Here is a 20058-nt window from a genome sequence, read left to right on the forward strand (position 1 = left end):
ATTTAATAAATTTATTTTCCTAAAAAAAATTTTTGAAAAAAAAATCGAATATTATGTTATTCAATCAGAATTTCCATACGTATTACTGAAAAAAATTGCATTTAAATATATTGATTTTCCACGGAGATACTAAGGGTGATACGGGACTTCTGGGACATACTGTATATTAAGGTAGATACCGTACGCTATATGTATAACTAACAAACAAACATTGTATGTCCTAATGTATTATAATGTGAATTCCAAATTTAATCAAAACGCACAAAGTGGAATTAATTTCCATCAATAAATTAATTATTATTATAAATCGAAAAAGTAGAAAATGGAAAATATCTATAAATAGCACAAAAAAGAGCCATAACATTTTAAAATTTATATCGCGTCTATAGAAAAATGATGTTATAAATATTTCGTAAACATTTCAAAACAAAAAGCTTTCGTTTGAAGCCAAAATTACTAAAACAATTTGTTCATTTTAAACGTTAAATTAAAACATTTTCTTTTTATTCTTCCGACAGATTTTCAGAGCTTTACGAATTCCAATCACGAGCCGAATGCTATCGGAAATACTATCGAGATTAATCGAAACCGTCGCTGAACAGGGCGAAGACATGCAGGTCAGTTTTCAAATCTCTTGATATTGGTATTTATATTATTAATTGTGTGTGGAATTGTATGTGTTATTTTTACCATTTAATTATTTGTAAATTATTATTAAGTATTAAAAAAACACCGTGGCCGGTTGTATACGATGTCTTATCGTCACACGTAATATTATTATATATTATAACTATTTTATTCGTCGTCGATATAGGGTTACGTGACCGAGTTGCTGTTGACCTTGGAGGCGGCCGTGGACTCGTTGGAGACGGACTTCCGGCCTCTGGACATGACCAGGGACATTTTCAAGTCCACCCCGAACCTGAACAACAAGGACGCCAACTCGATGGTGGAAGGCGGTGGCAGTGGTGGTGCTGTCGGCGGTGGTGTCAGCGGAAGCAAACTGCAGCGGTCGGTTGCGCAAAGGGCTCCGGTCAACCGCCGTGTGCCCCCCACGTGTTTCAACCAGGCCTCGCACTTCCGGAGCACCAGTTACTCCGTGTCCCATTATTCTCGGAGGGCCGTGCCGTATTCGCAGTCCAATGCGGCCGGGGCCGCGTCCGATGTGGCCGTCAAGGACGACGGCCGCGGCAGCGGAGCCGGTAGCGGCTGCGGCAAGTCCAGCAATTGCGCGGCCACGCAACAGAACCTCAAGCTGCTCGGTGACTCAGCCACGCAGGACGACAAGCTGACGGTGCTCGGCCAACTGTTCTGGCTGGCGGTGTCGCTGCTCGAGTCCGACTACGAACACGAGTTCCTGCTCGCTTGTCGACTGCTGTCGCGGGTGCTCAGGAGACTGCCGCTCGACCGGCCTGACACACGGGACAAGGTGGACAAGCTGGCCGTCCAGCTGCGCACGCCGTCGTTCCCGGGCGTGCACGCGCTCCTGCTCAAGGGGTGCACCAACCCGGTGACGTACGAACACGTGGTGCCGCTCCTGTCGCAGCTCACGCCCCTGCTCGACCTGCTTGTGGTCGACCCTTCAGAGAGCTTGGCGTTCCCCATGAACGTTGTCGCGCTCCTGCCGTACATGCTATTGCACTACGAGGATGCCAACGAGCTGTGCATCATGAGCGCTGAAAACATTGCTCAAGTATGTGTCGATGACAATGTAATAACTTGCAGGTTTCGGGCTAACTTATAGCACTTATAGTCATAAAAATAAGCACTGAGAAAAGCACTTAAATACTTCATTGTAAGCTTACTTAAATGAGCACATAAAAATATTTTAAAAAAAACAAACAATAAGCGCGACAAAAACTATTAACACAATTTTTTTTCTGTATTATCATTTAATTTTTATACTTAAAAAAAAAATGTATCTTATAAAAATTCAAATACTTTTAGCCTTTTTGAGTTTTTCAAAACATTTAAGTAAACTTCTTTATTATACTTCTTATAAATTTTCTGAAAAATTAATTTAAAACTGTTTAAGATTAACCGAAAAAAAATTATTAATTTTACCGGTTAGTAGATAAGTGAGCAAATACGGGTCCCGGTGTTTATTACTAGGAAATATGATACAAAGGAGAAAAATTATGTTTAGTTTTAGCTTTACCGTGAATAAAAACAAAAAAAAAACAGAAATTAACTAAAGCGTCTAGGTTTTTGTTTGTGGTACGTTTCATCATAAATCATAATTAAGCAGAGATATGCGAAAAAGCAAAAGTAATCAGAAAAACTGGAAATTAGCATTTTTTTTTTTAACAAATCGTTGAAATAAGCAACAAAAAAGCGCTATCGAATTTCATAACTGAACGTTTTGTAACATATGACATACGCTTTTAATGCACTCTGCTAGATTTTATGTCAAACCATAAATAAAAGCAAATAAGTCCTGAGCCCTGGTTGTAACAATATATTACATATATTTTGTATCACCCGCGTTGTTGTTGTAATTTCATTTATAAAGACCGTCTGAAATGATGTTCCAGCACGAAATGAGCTGTATACGAAAATCAAAAACCAATATTATTCCATATGCAATTTATTTAGCATATGATAATACACATCAAATCGTCTTACACGAGAAAGATCTTTGGACCATCTTTCCTGATTTAAATTTGGTTTAAGTCCGACCGAGTGTGTTGTAATGTGCAACAAGTGCGCCGGAGGCGGCTTCATGTCAATTCCGCAAGGGATGGGGGGGGGGATAAATAGGATAAATATTTTTTTGCTGAAAAGACTCAAGACATAAGACGTCTACTTATATAATGAAAAAATATTGAATATCGTACGGTTGACGGCTCGCTGCCCCCCTCGGGGATGAACCTGAAATGCGCTAGAGGTAGAACAAAACAATATTATATATACTCGCGTATATTGCATATAAGAAATAAATTTCTTTTAAAAATAGGAATCACAGAAATGACAACACATTGCACTTGAATAACCATCATATATTATGTTGATGGCATATTGGCATATATTATTATGCTGATGCGTTCGTTCAGACAAAAAATCCAATTATAATATTTAAAAAAAAAAAATTTTAAACTTTTATAATAATAATAAATTGCAATTTACTTTCACAAAGGCACGAAATAATGGTAAATTGTAACTTGTGGAACCTGTAGCTGTAGATCTCCAAATTATTATTATACAATATAGATATCTACGATTGAACTTGAAAACGAATGTTTTTCATTGAACTTAATATCCAAAACGAAATTTTTATAAAATAATCACTGAATATGCCAAGGCGGCCCAAGGGTGAAACATATTTCTAATATTGAGTGCCAAAAAATAAAATAAAACGTAATAAATTATTACATTTTCCTCAAATTTTTCACGTGCCCTCAAATGTTTCCCCTCGATTGATTAACAGTTATCTCTTGTATATACAATCTTCACAATAAGTACTGTATTTATATATATTATTTCAGTGCGTGAAACCCGCGTTTACTCTTTGTTATATTATTTGAATGGTCGTTACTGTCGAAAAAGAAAAATCTAAAATAATTAAATTCTCTATGTTTAAAATATTACAATTTTAGCGGAACAATATCGTTTGGTCATAAACTATTGGCCTGGACAAACCTACACGCAAACTAATTATTTTTTATTAATATTATACTTCCAGCTGTGTACGAATAAAAGTATGAAATTGGAGAACTTGGCCACGGTTATGACACTGTATAGTCGACGTACATTCAGTAAAGAAAGTTTTCAGTGGACCAAATGTGTAGTGAAATATTTGTACGACGCGTATTCTCACTTGAGTCACAACATGCTTGCATTTCTAGTGGAAGTGAGTAAAATGTATTTTCTGCAAACTATTTTAACTTTTAGGTACATTATCGTTATAAGGTTGTGCGTAGTTTCATGGTTATACAATTTTCAGCTCCGTACTATTTGTACTTAAAAGGGTTTATAATCTAGAGTCTAGACGGTCGAACGAACAATGAGTAAGTATTTAAACTATATACGAGTGAGTGAGTACTATTTGTGGTCAAATGGTAGAAACTACGTTTTGTCTGACTTCATTAAATTTATTAGTGAATCAATTGGCGTAAATAAAAAAAAACAGAACATACATAGTATGCTACTCGATATTTTTCTTCTGCAAGGAAAATTAAGGAAAGTTAAGGAATTTTATCATTGTAGATATGTTTTTCGGGTATTAACAATACTAAAGATAAGATGTTGATGACTTTTGCATTTTTTTCCATCGATCCTATAAAATGCTATTTTAGCTAAAAATTAGAATATTAGAAAAAACTTGTATCCAGCCCAAAAACAATATATTATTATCTATGCTTAAGATAAATAAATCGTAATTATATTATAAAAATCGTAGGTTTACATAAGACACGATTTGTAACAGGCCCGACGATTCCATATGTATCGATTCGTAACATTTTCAAAACTATAATTATTATTTGTCTTAATATAGGTATTAGAAAGAGGACCGTATGTCATTCAACTGCCGGTATTGAACATCATTCATTGTATGCTTCACTACGTAGACTTATCATCGACCACTTCGCAACCTTTTAACGCCGATCTGCTAAGAGTGATCGCCAAATATATCGAGGTACGTACATGACCTATAGAAAACAAAACTTACCTATAACCCCGCAGAGGTATTCAAACTGTGCGTATCGGCTCCCGGGGGTGTCGTGGGAGTTGTCAAAGGGAGCCGCCTCAAATCACCGGAAACCAAGATTAATGTAGGTCACGTACCTATAATTAATATAAATATTGTAGCGATTATGGAAACAATAATGAAACACTAAAACATTACCCGACTGTTTGAAGTTTTATTTCTAGTACTAAAGCCGCTGCTTGTTACCATGACCCATACATCGACTATAATGTATTATATAATATTATGTATCCGTATATTGTTTCAATTTTTTCATAATAACTTGGGAGCCGTAAAAATATAGTGAACACACAATACACAAAGGAACCGCGGGATTGAAAAAGTTTGAACATCTCGGCTATAATCCATGGATTCCATATAGGTATTTTTTTTTATTATACTCGGCTCATACCGCGTCTGTTTATATACTGCAGGGCGTTAACTACAAAGAAGCTTTGAAAGTATTGAAATTGGTCGTGACCCGTTCGTCTTCGCTGGTCGCTCCTCCAACCTCCACACATTACATTTATTGGGACTCGCACGCCACTGCTTCGCATTACTCATTTTCCGACATCGACGTATTCATGAAAAAAGAATTGCCAGGTAACGCCACTCTACATCTGTATAATATGATGTGATCATATTATTGCCAAACGTGATAATAACTATTTGGGGCCGACACTTGTTCGCATTTTCATATTCTTATTGGTTGGTAAAAATTATATTAGATATAGTTTATACTAAAATTTGTTTCATAATCTTGCGATTCTGCAGTGTACAACTTTTTATTTTGCATATTTTGGAATTTTTCCATTTTTAGAAGTTATTTTCAACTCAACGAGAATCACAAAATATTTTTACAAGATTTATATAAACGTCAGCATTCAGCAGACTGTAAATTTTTAGTGCATAACTGCGCCTACCTATCTAATATGTTTTGAGAGCGTATATATATAGGTAGTCGTCGTCGCCTGGTCGGCCCCGATAACGACTTTTGATCGTCGTAATAATACCACGGTTTCGTCGTGCCCGTACCTATTGTAATTTATAGGGAGGACCATGGATTTCACGTTTGACATGTCCCAGACCCCTCTAATTGGCCGCAAGGTGGCAGGAGGCGCTGCGCCGGACTTGGAATCGGTCAACTCCAACAGCGTATTACTGCAGCAGAGACGGTCCACTTCGTTATCGCCGTCCGACTCCGCGGTTCCCGGATGGAAGAGACCGTGGTTATGTCAGGTATAAAACATGATGACCTGCGCGCGCCTAAACTCGCGTATATATATACGTTCTGTACTAACTTTTCATATCGTCACTTGCAGAGCCGAGTGCGAGAGCTATTGGTCAGTCTGCTGATGAGCTGCGGACAACGAGTCGGGTTGCCGAAGAGCCCTTCGGTACGTATTTATATGATCGTATGTATTATGGCATATTATGTTTACGACCCGATGACGGGTCGAATAATGTAAACGAAAATAAGTACTTCATAATAATTTAAATATCATAACCCGTCCATTAATCGTTTTGTTATTATTGTTGTGTGAAATACCTATAGGACGATTTAAACGCACTGAACAAGGTACGGTAAACGACGTTTATTGCGCTGGGTAGACACAATTCTAGCTATAATAGTATTATATTATGTAATGCGTATTATGTTATGCGTTTCACGTAATACACACGAGCATCTCACTAATACGATTTAATGTAGTGCGTTTGATTTAGTTAATACTAACAATAATAATAATAATAATAATATGTTGGATGGTCTAATGTGGCATAAGATTATTTTATACGAAAACCAACACCGCAACTTTGTTTTATAGCTCGCTACCTATGTATAATCGTGTCTTTGATTCGATATTTTGTTTTTGACGAGCATCATCCATATAAGTTTAGTGCATCCCAAAGTTTTCGAACAAATTAAGTTACTCCCAAAAACGATACGAATATTTTTTTGAAAAAATTAGCTACATGCGTTAAAAAAAGTAATAATCAGATCGTATTGATTTTATCCATCACTTTCTACAGCAAAATTTTAAATTGTATAGTTCACAATTTTCTTATATTTTAATTTTTTATTGGTGTGGAAAAATGAAGACAGTATTTATTTATTTATTAATAGTACAGCATAAACGTTGAAATAATTCAAATAATAAATAGTTTCAACAACAATTGGTATACCCAAGCATAATTACAAAAGATATAAATTGGTTTTCGGTTACAATACATTATAACATATACCACCGTGTAAGGAGGGTGTGACTGGTGTGTATGTGTCATATTTTTTGCGTTTTAAGATATTATTATTAAAGAACTAATTTGATTGGACATTGAATTTAACGTATACCTACTTATTGTTGGGGGCTTTTCAGGCTTGTAAAGTGCTCAAAATAAATGTATTTAAATATATATATCTCACCTATATGAGTAGTGAGTACGATTATTTGTATAGAATTGTTGTTCAAGTGGCTTAGTAGCTAGGTACATATTATAATAGGTATGTATTCAGAATATATATTTCAATGAAGCATAATAATCGCATTGCAAAAATCATCACATACAATTGATTATTTTTCGGAACATTTAAATGATTATAAAACCGTACTATATTTTGAATATTAGTAAATAGTAATCAAAATTCATATTCTATAAGTAAGTACACTATAGTTACAGACGCAACCAGTGTCGACCTGACCCGGGCCCCGACGTTTTTTTTTTTTGTATTTTTATTTGTATTTTTTATGTGTTTGGCGTGTCCCTGCATGGCCTACATATGGAGTAGAGACTTTGCAAAGTATTTATCGAAACATTTAACGTGCGCAATTTTCTTTACAGGGCCCAAGGCCGTTTATTATGAGAGCCCTTAAAAAAACTGATCCATGGGTCTTAAATGTGCCAGGCCGACACTGGAGACAACACTTATTGAACTGTGTGTAGTACATCGTGGGTATTCTTTACAAGTCTGAGGCTTTTTTACCGCAAAGGGTTCAGCACAGCTATATATATATTTTATAAATATATTATAGAGTATATACCATTGTTATACATATATTATGCCTTATTTATCACCAGCGTTGATCGCTCGCTTTGGAGTTTTATATACAATATGGTCAAATAAATGTTGTTGTTGTTTGTGTTGTTGTCATGATGTGGTAAACAAACAGTCACGTATCGTGATAATAATATAGTCAAGGGATGGGTCGAACTTTAATTTTCACGTGCTCGAGTCCATTTTTTACCCGAACTTTTTGAACATTTTGACAATGAGATATAACGACACGAACATCGTGAAAATTAGTTAGAGGTTATGCGGGAAATAAATAAAGTATTCTAAGATACTTGCGCCTCTTCATACTTTATAAAACAATATAGACTGCATATTTATAATAGTATCGAACTTGATTTTACTCGAACTGTTTAAGTTAAAAATAGGTATTCGATTTCGAGTATTAATTTCTAACGAACATCGAACTGTTCAAATTTCGGAGTGTTTTGGAATTCGAAAGTTCGAGAACCCATCCCTGAAATCATACCGATCGTCGTGCGCACATTGTCTGCGCCGGAAAATCGTCCGCGCGATGAAAAATACGGAATAAATTGCAGTACAGCAGGTACATCATTTTACTTACCTATACTGTTATTGATTTTCGTCTTTTTACCTTATTCAGGTGATATTTAGCCAGAGCTCCGAGCTGCTCGAACGCCATTCCAGTAGGGCTAGCAGCACCGAGGAAGTGTCGGCTCCGGACGTGTCCATACCCAGCGATTCCCGGAAGGAACGAGAAGACAACGCCGATCACTTCGGGACGGTCTTCAAAGACTTCGATTTCCTCGAATACGAAAGCGAAAGCGTCGAGGTAAACGCCATCCATTATAAATAATTATAATATTATAATAGGTAACTAAGAACTACGCGTGTAGGAAAATTATTCGGGTGATGGATGACGGTATTATTTTAATTAGGTTTGGTTTATGGCCAAATAATATATTATAGGTAAGTACTCCCTCGCGATACGTATGTATATACACTATACAGGACCATATAATATATTATAATTTATAGCATATAAATAGTTACTCCCTCGCGATACGTCGTGTATATTAAGGGTATAACAGAAAGATGTTAGTTAAACGTATGACATAAATTGTGAAAATTATATGGATAGTAAATAATTTATGAAATATACCTAATCATATCAGGAAATTCCCGAAAAAAAATTTTTTGATAAAGTTATCACTTTATTAATTTACCCCAAAAAAATGTATATTGAAAAATTCTAAAAAATAAACTACTTGACTTAGATAAATGTTTTTACCATTAAAATTGTTCTTATAATCAGATTTTAATCAAAATTGGATGTTTCGAAATTTTCCAAAAAAATTTGAATACAATTTTAAAATTTGAATTTTTGGTTTCAAAAAATATGTATAAATATAGCGCGTTAATAGAGTGTTAATAAATTGTAAAAAGAAAATATTTTTTTACTATACCTATTGTATCATTAGAATTTTTTAGAATTTTGATTGACAACGTGTATTTTCAATTCTTTATTCCAACGCAGAATATTTTTTGGGGTACTTCGATATATATAAATCGAATTTTTGGACGAGTAGTTAATGAGATACGATTATTTAAAGTTTAGATGAATAGAGTGGGACGCCGCAAAATGTTGGTCTACTACTCCGCTCATCAAAACTTAAAGACATATATAACTAATTTATCCGAAATTTCATTTCTATAGATCTAAATACTCCGAATAATATTCTGCTTAGGAGCACCAAGTTAAAAATGTATGTTGTCGTTGAAAAGAGTAAACATCTTAAAAAAAAAAACGATAAAAATAGTAAAAAATACTTAATAACGTTGTTTTGTAACTTCCAAAAATTTTGTAAAATTTATCTTTTTCAAAAATGTTAATGCTTTCCGAAACAATGCGAGTGTCTTACGTTAAATAGATCACTTCGCAGTTCGTGGTGGAAGGTACATCACGCGATGTACCTACCTATGCCCGCGCGCGACTCGTCGTTTTACGAGCCTTATGCTGGGTTCCATAAACAATTTATTAAATTTAATGGACCAATCGTGGGCCACTAAATCTTATTTAAGAGACAATAGGGACCATATTAACTCACTATTGATTCTTTAAATGTTTTGTGCAACCTGAGTATAATCCGCAAAGTCATATGTAATAATTATTAATCGTCATCGGGTGTTCTCTGCAGGGTGAGAGTACGGACAATTTCAACTGGGGCGTCAGGAGACTGCCGTTGGGCGGCAACGACCTGACGACCGCCGACGCCCGAGGCGGTGTCGCGGCCGTCTACCTGACTGGCGCGGACGGCGTCTGTCAAGTGGAAGAGAGCGTCAGCGAGCAGACTCCGATGCTGAACGCGAAAAAGGGCAACGACGAATCGTCGGACGACGAGTTGGGTTCCGTCTCGCCACTGGACGAGATAGCGGCCTGCAACGCGCAGCTCGGCCCGGACAACGCGTCCTGCGACAGCCACCGAGACCGCACCGATTCGATAACGCGTTCCGACACGTCGTGAGTCCTCCCGAGTCCCGAGCACGGGCCTTTGCCCGACAGCAGACGGTTTATTGATTTCATTTTATATGCGTTTTCAAGTGGTTCGAGTATCGGCGATCTGGGTGACTTGACGCCGTGCAACGCATCGCCTAACTTGAACGCGCTCATGTCGTTCCAGCGCGACGACACCGAAGAGTGTTGGAGGTCCACGGTGAGGTCACTGCTGGACGAGAAGCCGACCGATGCATTACACATGTTCCACATACTGCACAGGGTGGTCAAGGTGAGATTCCCGACGAAATTCAATTTTGTTCGGTATTATTTATATATAATGAGGTACCTATATAAAGCTATTGTATAGAACACGCGGGGCACCCTGCAAATGTCACGAGTATAATGTATTATTGGTGTACGCAAAGGTAGTGAAATATTTTATTCGATTATTTCAGAAAGTGAACAGGTATAGCATAGGCGTCACTATATGTGAGACGTATAAAACGTATAATCTGTGCGAAATGTCTATTTAAAATCGATAAATAATAATATAGGCACGCAATAATATGGTTTAAAGAGTCCAAAGACGATTCTTACGTGCTATTGCGTCTAGACTCGATATTCGTGCTTGTAATCCACACCACGACACCACCCCTGCTCGATATTTCCCTGATCGCTTGTGTCTTACTCATCGCGGACATGCGACAGATGTTGAATTTCTATCCAACCTCCCGATCTACTCTCCTTTCTACCATCGTTGCTTTCAATGTACCTTCCACTTTACCCGCCCACTTATTATTATGATCCGTGGTGCGTTCCATGCCCAAATTTCTAAGCCAAACTATTTCGACAATTCTCCCAATGCTATCTTATGAAGTGCAGCACCGCTAACCATGGTCTCACTTTTCACTGTGACTTGTATAGATATCTGTTAATTTGTATATATTATTGTGTATACGCATCGACCTGTTCATTGTAATATATTTTAACCTCATTAGTGGTTGTTAAGCTTGTCCTGTATTTATGAATACAAAAATAAAATAAAATGCGTTTACCCGGTAGTTAGACATTTCACGTAGAGCAACCAAAACTGGAACAGTTGATAATATTTTTATACGCCAATACGCTGTTCATAAATTCTTAATTATTCAGTTCTAGTTTTAAAGTTTATTTTGTTCATTTAGATTTAAGCATAAATTTCAAAAGCACTCGATTTTCATAAGCTTATTGTATAGTAATTCGTGCTTTCGAACAACCTGTTATTATACGTTAAACGTTGTACACAATGTCCTTTGAGTATAGGTGTTCAATCTCGTGTGTGTGTGTTACAGGACATCATTAGGAAATGCGTTCTGCTGACCCGCGAGGCTTGCGTGACGCTAAACGAGTACGTGGAAGAGGATCCCGCGACGACGGGCTGTTGCGCCCAGAGCCACGTCAACTGCCGGCAGGTGCTCACCCACCTCAACTCGGCCATCATAGTGTTGACCACGCACGCCGACCCACCGCTCGTGTGGTTCTCGCCGACCGCGCTGAAGATGGATGGCGCGTTGCGGTTCCCGATGCTCCAGATACGGGAGCACATCGACACGTTGCTGGATCGCAAAGATCAGACCTCCGAGGTATTATACAAGTTTCTATGCGTAAAGATATACAAAAAAAATTGAACATGACTTTGCAATAGGTTAGGTGTTCCAGGCTCCCGCCCCCCCATAAACTGTATATTTTTATAATAGTGTCTTGTACCTACAAATAGTTCAAATGCGAATTTATAAATTATTACGAAATGAAAAAGAAAAGACTTAATTATGGGGTCTGGCAATGTTGGCCATTCATGATGATAATTTTTAATCGAAGTGGTCATTGATCAACTTGCCAAGAGGCCTAGGACATAATACTGTAAAATGAAAAAAATTATAACAAATTCGTCTAAAAAACTTTCTTTTTTAATTTGTTTACCTATGTATTATTTACCCAAAATATTAATTTTGATTAACATATATACCTAAAACATTCTCAATTACGCGCCACTGGCTGGTGAACTTAAGAAGCGGTGCACAGCGTTCGAACCTACTAAAATTGTTTGTGGGTAGTGGAGTTGCAGGGTGGGTAAAAAAACGGTTGATGGCAAGTAACTTATACATTAAAGACCTTTTATGCTGAAAAGACTATTATACAAGGCTATATTATACTGCTATTCGTTTTCCATATAATACCTATATACCTATATATTTGTATAAATCATAATATTATCATAGATTTGGTATTACGTATTAGCCAAAAATCAGAATCGAATATATTATGTATAATATCATCCCTCCTTTAACTGAACTCGGCACCACTCGATTTGGAACGATGGTGATAAGCGAACGGCTTATACAATATTAAAATATTATTATTATTACAATGTCGATTTATCGCTTATCCGTGTGCCGCAGTGTCTGTTTTCCGTACGGGCCACGCTCAAAGTGTGCAAACTAGGCGAACGCATGCCGGAAGGATCGAGCACGAGCAGTGGAGGCGGCGGTGGCGGTGGAGGAGGTGGAGGTGGAAGTGGCGGTGCTGGTGCTGGTGGCTGTTACTCGAACGAAGAGTCCGTTTTGGACTTGGGCAGAGCTCTTTACAAACTGCACCTGCAGCTGCTGCTGCTCTTGGAGGCCGCCGCGAAAATGTACATCGCGCTTTCCGCCTCGGCCGCCGAAAACAGAGTGAGTTTTTTTTTAACATTACACTCCGTACGACCGCGTGTGGCGTGTGGTCTGACGATTTTCCCGTGGTATTTTCACTCGCCTTTTCGCAGCTGCAAAACCTGTCGGCCGAGGTGAGCACCGTGAGGAGAGCGCTGTTGCGCGCCAAAGAGGAGAGCGGCACACATCCGCTGGCGCCCACGCCCGAAGAGAGCTTGGTCCAAATACTACAAGAGTCGGACTGGCCGAACGCTCTGACGTATGCCAAACAAAACAAGTACGTCTGTCGCGGCGACCAAATAATATATTATATAATATCTATCATAATTTACCGTCGACTTGACATTGATAATTTGTACTCGCACGGTGCACAGAACACATATTAATATTATATATTGTACCATATTAAATACCATTTATAATCAATGATTATATCAACTTTATATCGTATATAATATATACTATATTATAGTACCTATAACAATCGTATTTGGTAGGGTATATTTTTTCAGAACAATATCAATTTTAACGTTTATCGACTGATCCGTTCGACGCGGGACACTCACCAATCGACAAACTATATTAACACTTTTTCCAATATTTCTGCAATTTAATTTTAAGTGGTTAAAAACAACATTTTTCCAGAAAAATATATTTTTTATCGTTTTTATTTTTGACATTTTTCATGACAACATTTTTAATTCCTTTATCCAAAGCAGAATATTTCTGGAGTACTCGAATTTTTGACGAGTAGTCTATTAGCTATAACTTATAGGTATAACACTTGTAGCTTAGTATAGGTAATATATAAGCCATGTACCACTCCACTCCGCTCATCTAAACTTAAAATACTTATAAGTTATAAACTACACATTTGATTTTTGATTTTTGTTGATTAAAATACTTCGAACAATATTCTGCTTTGGAATATGACATTAAAATTGTATGTTGCCATTCAAAAGAGTGAATCACTTCAAATAATTTTAACGATACAAAAATTGAAAACAATATATTTTTTTACCAAAAATGTTATTTTGGAACCACTTACAACTATGTAGAAGAAATATTTTCAAAAAATTTTAAGAATAATGTCTTTGGAAATAATGAGTGTCTTACGTTAAATGGATGACCTTGTGCTATCGGTTATCTATTTTGACGATCAAACGGTATTGAGTTGGAACACTGTAGAATACAACTATAAAGAAACATGAAATGTTTTTTTTTTTTTAAACAAACATGATTAGGTTTTCAAATTACTAAATTAATTGGTACCCGAAAGGTGTATACCTGTTAGGTCTGCAGGGACATATTATATTATATTTATCAAACGTGTCGGCAATATATAAATCACTGAATATGGGTCTTTATTTTGGGAAAATATCAGGTTTCATAATGGTACATTTCCACAAGATATTAATAATTAATCCAGCAAAAGTCTGCACGCCTCTTCAAAGTTACGTTTGGAGTTCATTATTCTTATATCAAAAGTATCATTGCGTTAAAAATATGTTAAATGTATCTTAGTTATCGTAAATACGATTCAGACTTAATATTACGCAATATTGCACTAGTTGAGACAGCTCTCCATGACATATATTTTCTTTTGATTGTTTGATGTGTTGGGAGTACAATAATGTTTTTCTCCAATCCGCTGTTATAATTGGATACCTAAGCGATTATCGATGCTTATTTTTTATACAGATTTTAATCCTTTATGCGTACGAAATCTGTAATATTAAATCTTAAATAGTATAATAATACATAAAAATGTACTGGTAACTTTTACTCTGTTTAAATTGGCAATTTAATTGGTGCTACCTCAATGGTAAATTCCAAGCACATTTGATCAAATTAAATACACATAGTTCTTGGTTTGTTTATCACGGTTTAGTTGCATTGCAATTCGCAATATTAATAATATGTATGTATTTTTGATTTTAATTGGAAGTCAATGTACGACGTATAATGTTTAAAATAGTTCGCATAAAGTCACACTCACAATTAGTAAAATCATTTTTCACCAGAGATTGTATAATTATAAATTATTATTCTACTATATAGTATCTTGAATATATAATTGAAAATAATACGTTGAGATACGTTTAAATTTAATTCACGTAAATTATTATTTTAAGTTTAGATTATTTAATAGACTTTAGAGATTCTCTAACAAATTGCTCGAGCGCATAATACAAATTAATAACAATTAGTGTTAAACAAAATAATATAACGTGACCATCAACAATAATATTAGTACATAACAATCAAATTGGAGACCTTAACCTTTTGTTTATCTTTATTATCTCTGTCAGTATGTATACTTTTGTTGTTTCATCTTCCTGCAGTTATTTTAGAGAGACTATAATAATATATTTGCCCGTTGTAACCGTATAGTTATATCTATCAATTAATACAATTGGAACAACCCAGGAGCGTCCAACTCAGTATTTTTGAAGGGTGGGGTTGGGGTTGTTTGAATTTAATATTTAAATACAACTCGGGGGTGGCGGGGGCTGTTTAAACATCTTATATATATATATATATATTTGGATTATGCGGCCATTTTAACACCAACCCTCCGCCCCCGACAATACTATTTACATTTTAATTACGATATGACTGTGCTACAATATTATATACGTATTTAAATCTAATATTTTGTGCGGTTTAGGAGTCGTTGGCTGGATGAACTGATATCGACCGGAACGGATGACAACGACGACGACGACGACGACATTACCAGCATATTGAGCGTGTATTGTCACTTGTTGATCGAGAAACATTCGGGTACTTATACAATTTAAAGCATGGAAAAATCGATACGAGAAACTCGATCGTCCCGCGAGACACCTGTTGTGCAGACGTCTTCAGTGATTTTTTTGTTTTTTTCTTACAGACGGATTCATCGTGACCGAAGAAGATCTAGTAAGCGTCACGAACGGGCTGATGACCGAACTGTTTCCGATGCTGGAAGCGTTGAACTGCATCGAATCTCGAGTAAAAGGGCAGCAGAAGACGTCGACCAACTACCCACAAAACTAACTGATAGCATGAGCAATTTTTTTTTACATCTGTTTTTATATTACGGCGGTCATCGTAAGATTATATTATATTATACTTGCAAAGTCGTAAAGCACCAAATTTTCATCATTATTTTATATTATTATTAAGTCTATATACAGGACAAAATATTAACATTTTTTTATCATCAGTATATTATATAATGTTATAATATACTATTATCAATTATTATACCTACCCACTATATTACAACACTATTAGTTATTATATTATTATCATCTGGTTTGTCTAAATAAAAAATATGTATTATAAGCAAAGTGCACATAAAATGGACTGTTGTGTGCGGGGAAAAAAATTTGTGCAAATGACCTACTGTCGCGGTTATACGTCTTGAAATTATAACAGTACTAAACTATATATTATATTTCGTTCATCAAAAAAATATAAACGAAATGCTCTATACTTATACATTATGATTGTGTCAGACATAAGGCTTTTGAATCGGGAAGTTAAATAATCGAGGACTTAGTGAATTTACATTCACATTGACATCACTAGGTCGAGGAGCCGATGCACAGGCGACGTCGACTAATAAAATATAAAAAAGAAAAAACGATTAATATTCAAAAATAGTGTGTCATATTCTTTTATAAAAGTGTGTTAGTTACATGGTTTACGGCTTGTATATTTTCCCAATCTTAATTATTATACAAAATACTAACATTTATGAAATCAGAAATATTATTACTTGCAAAAGAGACTGTGACTCGATTTATAATTTTAAAGGTTTGTCTTAAATTTACATTTTGTGCAGAGAATCTGAAGGTGGGTTGGGCGATTCTCAAACTGGGGGGGTCGCCAAAAAATGTTTAGGGTTGCCAATACATACACTTTTTAAAAGGGTCGCCCAAAAATCTTGGTGACACTATATAATAGGGAATAATCGTGATAATCTTTACGGTACCTATTAGGGTGGTCCTTAAAACTGAACTTTGAAAATGTGTTAATTATACAACCTAGATTGGTTTTAATACTTATACAAACGATGAATAAAAAGTTTAAGGAGAATTGGTCAATATTAACCTGTGCCACAAAAGGGTTGAAGTTGCATACCCCTATTTTTTAGAAAACAACATAGTTTTCTAGGTTTTTCAAGCATACCGCAAGAAATAATTACTATATCAAAAAAAGTATAAGAACATAATTTGTTTAAAATAACATTTTATGTATTTTCAGTCATATATATCTTTTCATAAAAGTAATATTTAAAAAAAAAGTTGCATAGGTGCAACAAACCAAGCTCTTATGTACAGTCGAATAATAAAGACACATACGCTGGTAATAGATTTTTTCTTCTTTCCGTGTTAAGCGAAATTGACTTCGGAATAAAAATATTTTCAAACAGTATATAGCTTTTGCCATTCACTTGGTATGATGGATGGCTCCGGGTGCTCTTAAAGAAATTTCTCGAGGGGGCACTCCCCCAAGAAAAATAATCGTCAATTCTAACAACTCTCTATTATCTTCCATTGGTTGTTTGATTTGTAAATAATCAACTACAAAATTAGTTACATCAGAACTCACATCACTCACATTTTTTTGTATAAAATCATTCCAGGTTCAAATTTTTCAGTATTTAGGTTTCCCCAATATTGTTGAAACCTTTTAAATATTGGTACATCTGGACCAGATTGCGTACATAATTTTGTATCAAAAACACTTTATAAAACTAACTCATAGCTGATATGGTGACGACATGGTAAATATAAAATATTACGCTCTAAGTAATTTTCTAATAGTGCACATGCACCTTTAATTCGGCCAGACGAGTGTTTGATGCCGTAGTATCACAACAAAAAGCTTGAACATTTTCTGTGATACACCAATCATTAAGCATATGAAAAATTGCATCTGCCTAGTCAATCCCTGTCCCAGTATCAATAGCTGGGACTCCAAGTAATTGCTCACAACTATTACAAGAAACTACGATGGGAAGTCTATTAAATTTTTTTCCCCGTTAATGCAGGTAATAGCTTTCCATCCCAGTGAAGAATAACTGCATCATCGGTTGACAGTTTATATTCTTTATGTATATTCTCTAAGCGCTCTTTTCGAAAACGTAAATGTGTATTTCGAATTGATGTTATATTTATAATTAATTTATGAACGTCCTCACCTAATGCTTCTGCTGCTGAAATTAAAATGTGAACTGCATCTCTGTAGCTAAGCTTGCATTTATCAAATGCAGCTGCTAGTTTCGAAGTGGTAAAATTAATATTACAATATTACTTATAGGTCTGTTCAATGTTCAAACTTTGATTAGCAAATGCCATTGGAATTATAATCATACGAATATTGTCTCGTTATCGGTGTCCTGGTATATTTAACGTTATTTTAAGTCAACAAATATTCCACTAATAGTCTAATGTTAATACCTATATACTTGTTGACTAATATTTTTTTTTATATTGCAAGATTTGTGCAATTATTATATAAAAAAAATAATTTTCTAGATAAATATTATGTTTATAAAAAAATGTTCAAGATTATAAATTGTGTAAAATACTTTTCTAAACAAATTATATTTCATCATTTTTTTAATAAAATGATTATTTAATAGACTATGCTTAAAATCTAAGAAAAATGTGCTATTTTCTTTAAAAAAAGTTAATAGGCAACTTCAACTCTTTTGTGGCACGGGTTAACTACGTTAAATTAACTTGAAATTTCTTGTACATCGTTTTTAAGTGTATTCGAATAATATTAAAAAGTATAATTTAAGAAAAGACAAAATTAAAAATGCATACCTTATAGACTAGGACCACCCTAATATGTAATGAGTTCATACTAATATTCAATTTTTCAAAACATTGATAAATAGCAGCAACAATACTATTGGCGTCTTGTCCACTGGAAACATCCACAAACTGTAAAAATCTTTCATGAGATTCAAGACCGACTGCATACCGAATACACACAGATAACTGCTCTTGTTTATGGCTTCTGTTAAATCAAAAAATAAAAAATAACCAATTAACACACAAATAATTAAAAATACGGAGCTAAAATATTTATTATGATACCTACTGATTGTTTAAATGAGTAAATTAAAAATGATTGTAGGTACCTGGCTTCATCCACCATTAAAGCAAAATGTCCAGTCTTAACAATATTGTCAATAATTGTCTCTCTTACAAGATCTGCACTGATTTCTATAATTTCTTCCTGTGCTTTCCAACTAGTTTGACTGATTTTTTGTTATAAAAATTTTTAAAATCTGGTATAAATTTTTAAAATATAATATTGCATAATTCTTAAAAGTTACCTAAGACAATATACATAGTTAATTATTATGAATAACACAGAACAAATCATTATTTTTTATATAATTTTACCTTGATTTAAAGAATCACATTTTTCATCATGCCCCTTGTATGGAATACATTGATTGGCTAAATACAATATAATTTCAATCAAGTAAGACATATACTTTCTATTTTTTGCCACTTCTTCTTTATAGAAAGTTGATAATTGGATAATAATAAATAGATCCTGTTTCTTTTGTTTTTTTTATATAAATTAATTTTTTCAACATTTGTCAGATGGTTATTAGAAGTTAAATGGACATTTAGAGTAATATTTGAAACTGGTTCATTTATATTTTGAAAAACTTCATTGGCACAATTGCTGTATTTTTTTATATAGTTGTGAAGAACACAAGTGGCTAAAATAATATAGTCCACATTTTCTGGTTTAGACTGTATCCTTCTGCTATAAATACGAAATTTTTGTGCTAGAATTCCGAAACAATTTTCGACTACTCTCCGCGTTCTACAAACACGATAGTTATAAATTCGTTTGGAAAAGTCGTCAAGTTGCTTCCCAGGATACGGTCTCATTAAGTACGTTTTCAGTGGAAACGCTTCATCGCCTAGTATAACATACGGTGCAGAAATATTGGTATTTGGTAGAATTTCATCATTAGGAATATTTAATGAACCATTTTCTAATGATTTTCCTAAATTAGAATGTGCCAATATACCACCATCGCTGTTTTTACCGTAAGCACCCACATCTACTGCTATAAAATTGTAATTTGCATCCACTGATGCTAGCAAAACAACTGAAAACGTTTTTT

General features: G+C 34.9%; 1 protein-coding gene across 6 annotated transcripts in view; it reads left to right on the plus strand.

Annotated features, from left to right (window-relative positions):
* LOC100169268 (protein furry) overlaps positions 1-20058 on the plus strand; it is a 134435-nt gene that overhangs the window by 112171 nt on the left and 2206 nt on the right. For 3 of the 6 annotated variants that reach the window (XM_029488790.1, XM_029488789.1, XM_029488787.1), the window contains 16 exons: positions 519-617; positions 815-1693; positions 3683-3850; positions 4496-4636; positions 5122-5290; positions 5739-5926; positions 6010-6084; positions 6243-6266; positions 8359-8547; positions 9914-10236; positions 10318-10501; positions 11544-11834; positions 12651-12920; positions 13013-13176; positions 15571-15686; positions 15796-16130. In XM_029488790.1, the coding sequence (XP_029344650.1) occupies positions 519-617; positions 815-1693; positions 3683-3850; positions 4496-4636; positions 5122-5290; positions 5739-5926; positions 6010-6084; positions 6243-6266; positions 8359-8547; positions 9914-10236; positions 10318-10501; positions 11544-11834; positions 12651-12920; positions 13013-13176; positions 15571-15686; positions 15796-15941 (3426 nt within the window). In that variant the 3' untranslated portion in view covers positions 15942-16130. Of the gene's footprint in view, positions 1-518; positions 618-814; positions 1694-3682; positions 3851-4495; positions 4637-5121; positions 5291-5738; positions 5927-6009; positions 6085-6242; positions 6267-8358; positions 8548-9913; positions 10237-10317; positions 10502-11543; positions 11835-12650; positions 12921-13012; positions 13177-15570; positions 15687-15795; positions 16131-20058 lie in introns of those variants that run through there. The other 3 variants (XM_029488788.1, XM_029488792.1, XM_029488791.1) reach the window with 3 other exon arrangements.

Source organism: Acyrthosiphon pisum, chromosome A1, assembly GCF_005508785.2.
Source record: "Acyrthosiphon pisum isolate AL4f chromosome A1, pea_aphid_22Mar2018_4r6ur, whole genome shotgun sequence".
Lineage (NCBI taxonomy): Eukaryota > Metazoa > Arthropoda > Insecta > Hemiptera > Aphididae > Acyrthosiphon > Acyrthosiphon pisum.